Source organism: Colobus angolensis, unplaced genomic scaffold (assembly GCF_000951035.1).
Source record: "Colobus angolensis palliatus isolate OR3802 unplaced genomic scaffold, Cang.pa_1.0 Scaffold6698, whole genome shotgun sequence".
Classification (NCBI taxonomy): Eukaryota; Metazoa; Chordata; class Mammalia; order Primates; family Cercopithecidae; genus Colobus; species Colobus angolensis.
The window spans coordinates 1-5406 of record NW_012120374.1 but is presented as its reverse complement, the minus strand read 5'-3'; the positions used below and the strand labels follow the sequence as shown (position 1 = coordinate 5406).

At 42.8% G+C, this 5406-nt stretch overlaps 1 protein-coding gene across 1 annotated transcript; it reads left to right on the top strand.

The window, feature by feature from the left end:
• Positions 1–414: 414 nt before the first annotated feature.
• LOC105500456 (DNA-directed RNA polymerase III subunit RPC1-like) lies at positions 415–3331 on the top strand (the record flags this gene model as incomplete). Its single annotated transcript, XM_011925957.1, has 4 exons — positions 415–654; positions 777–939; positions 1117–1315; positions 3190–3331. Coding segments are annotated over 4 exons (744 nt in total), but the record flags the coding sequence as incomplete, so codon positions are not given.
• Between the last annotated feature and the right edge of the window lie 2075 nt (positions 3332–5406).

The following is a 5406-nucleotide window of genomic DNA, read 5'->3' as shown; positions in this document are numbered from 1 at the left end:
TTGCAGTGAGCTGAGATCCGGCCACTGCACTCCAGCCTGGGCGACAGAGCGAGACTCCATCTCAAAAAAAAAAAAGAACAGTTTTTATTACCTTCCTATTCTCTCACATGGATAAAAAATAACAACCAAAAAAACAGCTTTTGTGAGCATTCTTGTAGCTAAATTTTTGTGTTCATTTCTGAAGTTACACCCTTGGGAATAATTATGACAAGTGGAATTTTTGGCTTGAAAAATTGAAATAAAAGACATACACATTTTTAAGGCTCTTGCAGCATAGCATGTCATCCATAGAAATCTCTGTTGTCACTTATCTTAAGTGACAGATAGGTTAGAAAACATGGTGAAGGAAGACCTTGCTGAAGCTATGGAAAACTAATATAGTATCTCCATTTCTTCCTTTCTTCGTTTCCATAGGAAAACTTGAATCCCTTAGTAGTTCTGAATTTATTTAAACGAATCCCAGCTGAAGATGTTCCTCTACTTCTGATGAACCCAGAAGCCGGAAAGCCGTCTGATTTGATTCTCACACGACTTTTGGTGCCTCCTTTGTGTATCAGACCCTCTGTTGTGAGTGATTTGAAGTCTGGCACCAATGAAGATGATCTGACAATGAAATTGACAGAAATCATTTTCCTAAACGATGTTATTAAAAAGGTCAGTGCCTCACATTAGCTTGTAAGTTTCATAGTATATCTATCCAAGAACTTCTGGTCAAGAAAATGTGAGAAAACTCAAACTGACCAGGTTTGTGTCTGTTCGGGCTGTGCTGGTTTTAGCATCGGATCTCAGGAGCCAAGACCCAGATGATCATGGAGGACTGGGATTTCCTGCAGCTGCAGTGTGCCCTCTACATTAACAGTGAGCTCTCGGGTATTCCCCTCAACATGGCACCGAAGAAGTGGACCAGAGGCTTCGTCCAACGCCTGAAGGGAAAACAGGGTAGGTTTCCCAGGAGATGTGCAGAAGCCGGCCTGCTCTCTTTGGTTCATTTTCGTAGAATGTCTGTCCAGCTTCTCTGGTTGGAGGTCACAGGCTTTCCTCAGTCTCTCTGTTCTTATTATTCCCATCAGCACATGGTATGCCATGGGGACCTATGACATGTTTTTGGCTATTTAGGTCGATTTAGAGGAAATCTCTCAGGAAAGAGAGTGGATTTTTCTGGCAGAACAGTCATCTCACCCGACCCCAACCTCCGGATTGATGAGGTAGCTGTGCCAGTTCATGTGGCCAAAATTCTAACTTTTCCTGAGAAGGTAAGTGACCACTCAGCTGCTCAATTCTTTGTTTTAAATTCAGTCTTTTACATTATATTTTGGTATTGCAAACAACAGGCAGTAGAAAGTCCCCAGTAACCCACTCGACCTACAGTTTAATTTCTATGAGTGTACGCGTCTTCCCAGTTTGTTTTATACATATATGGTGGTATATGTTCTCTAAACCATCTGCAGCCACAGTTGTTTCTGGCTTCGTGTGTATATACTCATATATATGCTATACTTTTTTGCAGTGCTTTTTTGCAAGTAATAACATCTTGACCGAGCGTGGTGGCTAACGCCTGTAATGCCAACACTTAGGGAGGCCAAGGCAGGTAGATCATCTGAGCCCAGGAGTTCAAGACCCAACCTGGGCAACACAGTGAAAACCTTGTTTCTACCAAAAATACAAAAAAGTAGTCAGGAGTGGTCACAGGCACCTGTGGTCCCAGCTACTGGGGAAACTGAGGTAGAAGGATTGCTTGAGCATGTGAGGTGGAGGTTGTGAGCCAAGATCACGCCGCCAGTGCGCTCCAGCCTGGTGAAAAATTCTCAAACAATTTTTTTAGAGATGGGATTCTCAGTTTGTTGCCCAGGCTGGTCTTGAACTCCCAGCCCTGTCTTAAAAAAGGAAAAGAAAAAAAACTTAAGACACTTTTCTATGTTGGTTCATACCTCATATTTTAAACTAACTGAATGGTAAACATTACCCCTAGTTAATATCCTTGGAATAGGTTTTTATTCTTAAAACCTTACAATCACTGAGTCAAAGCATTTGAACATTTTAAGGCTATTACTGCATGCCGAGAAAGGCTTTTTTTTTCTTTTTTCAAGAAACAGACTCTCGCTCTGTCACCCAGGCCGAAGTGCAGTGGTGTGTTCATAGTTTACGGTAACCTCAAACTCCTGGGCTCAAGCCATTCTTATACCTCAGCCTCCCGAGTAGCTAGGACTGCAGGTGCACACCACTATGCCCAACTAATTTTTAAAAAATTTTTTTAGAGACAGGATTCTCAGTATGTTGCCCAGGCTGGTCTTGAACTCCCAGCCTCAAGTGATCATCCCACCTTAGTCTCCCAAGTCACTGAAAGTCACTGAGATTACAGGGCCCTATGACCAGCTAGTACTTTTTTTTTTTTTTTTGAGACTGAATCTCACTCTATTGCCCAGGCTAGAGTGCAGTGGCACAATCTTGGCTCACTGCAACCTCCACCCCCTGGGTTCAAGTGATTCTCCTGCCTCAGCCTCCTGAGTAGCTGGGATTACAGGCACCCACCACCACGCCCAGCTAGTTTTTGTATTCTTAGTAGAGACGGGGTTTCATCATGTTGGCCAGGCTGGTCTGGAACTCCTGACCTTGTGATCCACCTGCCTTAGCCTCCCAAAGTGCTGAGATTACAGGCATGAGCCACCGCGCCCTGCAGGATATATCTTAAGATCAATTTATCATAGCTTTTTGTTTTTGTTTTTGTTTTTTGATGAGGTCTTACTCTGTCACTCAGGCTGGAGTGCAATGGCACAATCGTGGCTCACTGCAGTCTCCACCTCCTATGCTCAGGTGATTCTCCCACCTTAGCCTCCCAACTAGATGAGATTACAGGCACACACACCCCACCACGCTTGGCTAATTTTTGTATTTTTTGTAGAGACAGGGTCTCACCATATTGCCCAGTCTGGTTTCTATCTCTTGGGATCAAGCAATCCACCCATCTCAGCCTCCCAAAGTGCTGAGATTACAAGAGTGAGTCACCTCGCCCACCCTGTCATAGTTTAATAGGGAGCTTTTTTCTTGGCATGTAAAACTAGATGACGTTAAAACAGAGGCGTCTTAGATTTGATGAAATAACATATTAAACATTGAATCCTGATCTAAAGAGGGAGAAACTTGATGAGAGAGCTTTGTTTTCACAGATTATGTTTATTGTTGCACATTCAGGTTTTTGAAATATGGGAATCGAGAAAAGATGGCTCAAGAGCTCAAGTATGGTGACATCGTAGAGAGGCACCTCATTGATGGAGATGTGGTGCTATTCAACCGGCAGCCCTCACTGCACAAATTGAGCATTATGGCTCATCTGGTGAGTAGGACTGCTTTTTTAATTTTCCATTATGTAGAAATTTGCCATGACTGTTCAGTGCTAAACTCTGGACTTCTAAAATTAAAATTGCCTGTTATCTCAAGTTTTCATAACCTTTTTTTTTTTTTTTTTTTTTGAGACAGAGTCTTGCTCTATCACCCAGGCTGGAGTGCAGTGACACAATCACAGCTCACTGCAACCTTGACCTCCCAGGCCCAAGCAAGCCTCTCACCTCAGCCTCCAAAGTAGCTGGGACCACGGACATGTGCCACCAAACCTGGCTAATTTTTTTTTTTTTTTTTTGGTTGAGACAGGGGTCTCACTATTTTGCCCAAGCTAGTCTGGAACTCCTGGGCTCAAGCGATCCTCCTTCAGCCTCCCAAAGTTCTGGGATTATAGGCGTGAGCAGCACCCACACCTGGCCCAAGCTTTCATAACTATTGGTCTCCCTCTTCTCTCACATTTTAGTTTGGGTGAAACTTTTTAATTTCAAGCTTCCTTTTAGTAAGCTTTAATATTTTTTATATTAAATTTTTAATATTTGCAATGTAATATTCATACAAAACACTAAGAGAGGATTTAATTGAAAGTGACTCGCACGATTTCACAAAAACATACACATGTATATGTGTTGTGTGCACAAACTTATGTAAAATAGGTATGGCAGACAATTGACTTTTTTTTTTTTTTGGAGACAGTCTCATTCTGTTACCCAGGCTAGAGTGCGGTGGCACAATCTGGCTTATTGCAGCTTTTACTGCCCCGGCTCAAGGGATCCTCCCACCTCAGCCTGCCGTAGCTAGGACTACAGGCATGTGCCATGATGGCCAGCTCTTCTTTTTGAGACAGAGTCTCACTCTGTTGCCCAGGCAAGATGTGCAGTGGCGCAGTCTTGGCTCATAGCAGCCTCTGCCTCCCGGGTTCAAGTGAGTCTCCTGCCTCAGCCTCCCAAGTAGCTGGGGTTACAGGTGCATGCCACCACACTCCACTAATTTTTGTATTTTTAGTAGAGGCAGGATTTCACCATGTTGGCCTGGCTGGTCTCAAACTCTTGACCTCAAGTGATTCCCCCACCTGGGCCTCCTAAAGTGCTGGGATTACAAACAGAAGCCACCGTGCTCAGCCCTTTTTTTTTTTTTTAAGTAGAGCTGAGGTCTTGGTGTATTGCCCAGACAGGTTGCAATCTCCTGTGCTCAATGGATCCTCCCAGAGTGCTGGGATTATAGGTATGACCCACTGTGCCCAGCCAGAAAATTGACTTTTGATTTAACTTTGCATATTAACTAAGCAACTAAAATGCTTAAAAGATTTTTTCTTTACAGTAGTCCTCCAACTAAGACCTTAAACCGTATTTTTTTGGTGATTTCGTTTTGCGACAGCAGCAGTCCCTTTTTCTGGAGATTTAAAATGGAAATGAGATATAGCTTTAATTTGTTCAATATTCATAGATTCTCCTATCTGTAAAGCTGTTAATCCATGAGCCTTTGCAAACAGTGTTTAAGCAGCCTCTTATGGTAATATTTTCTTTTTTTTTTTTTTTTTTTTTTGAGACAGAGTCTTGCTCTATCACCCAGGCTGGAGTGCAGTGACACAATCACAGCTCACTGCAACCTTGACCTCCCAGGCCCAAGCAAGCCTCTCACCTCAGCCTCCAAAGTAGCTGGGACCACGGACATGTGCCACCAAACCTGGCTAATTTTTTTTTTTTTTTTTTGGTTGAGACAGGGGTCTCACTATTTTGCCCAAGCTAGTCTGGAACTCCTGGGCTCAAGCGATCCTCCTTCAGCCTCCCAAAGTTCTGGGATTATAGGCGTGAGCAGCACCCACACCTGGCCCAAGCTTTCATAACTATTGGTCTCCCTCTTCTCTCACATTTTAGTTTGGGTGAAACTTTTTAATTTCAAGCTTCCTTTTAGTAAGCTTTAATATTTTTTATATTAAATTTTTAATATTTGCAATGTAATATTCATACAAAACACTAAGAGAGGATTTAATCGAAAGTGACTCGCACGATTTCACAAAAACATACACATGTATATGTGTTGTGTGCACAAACTTATGTAAAATAGGTATGG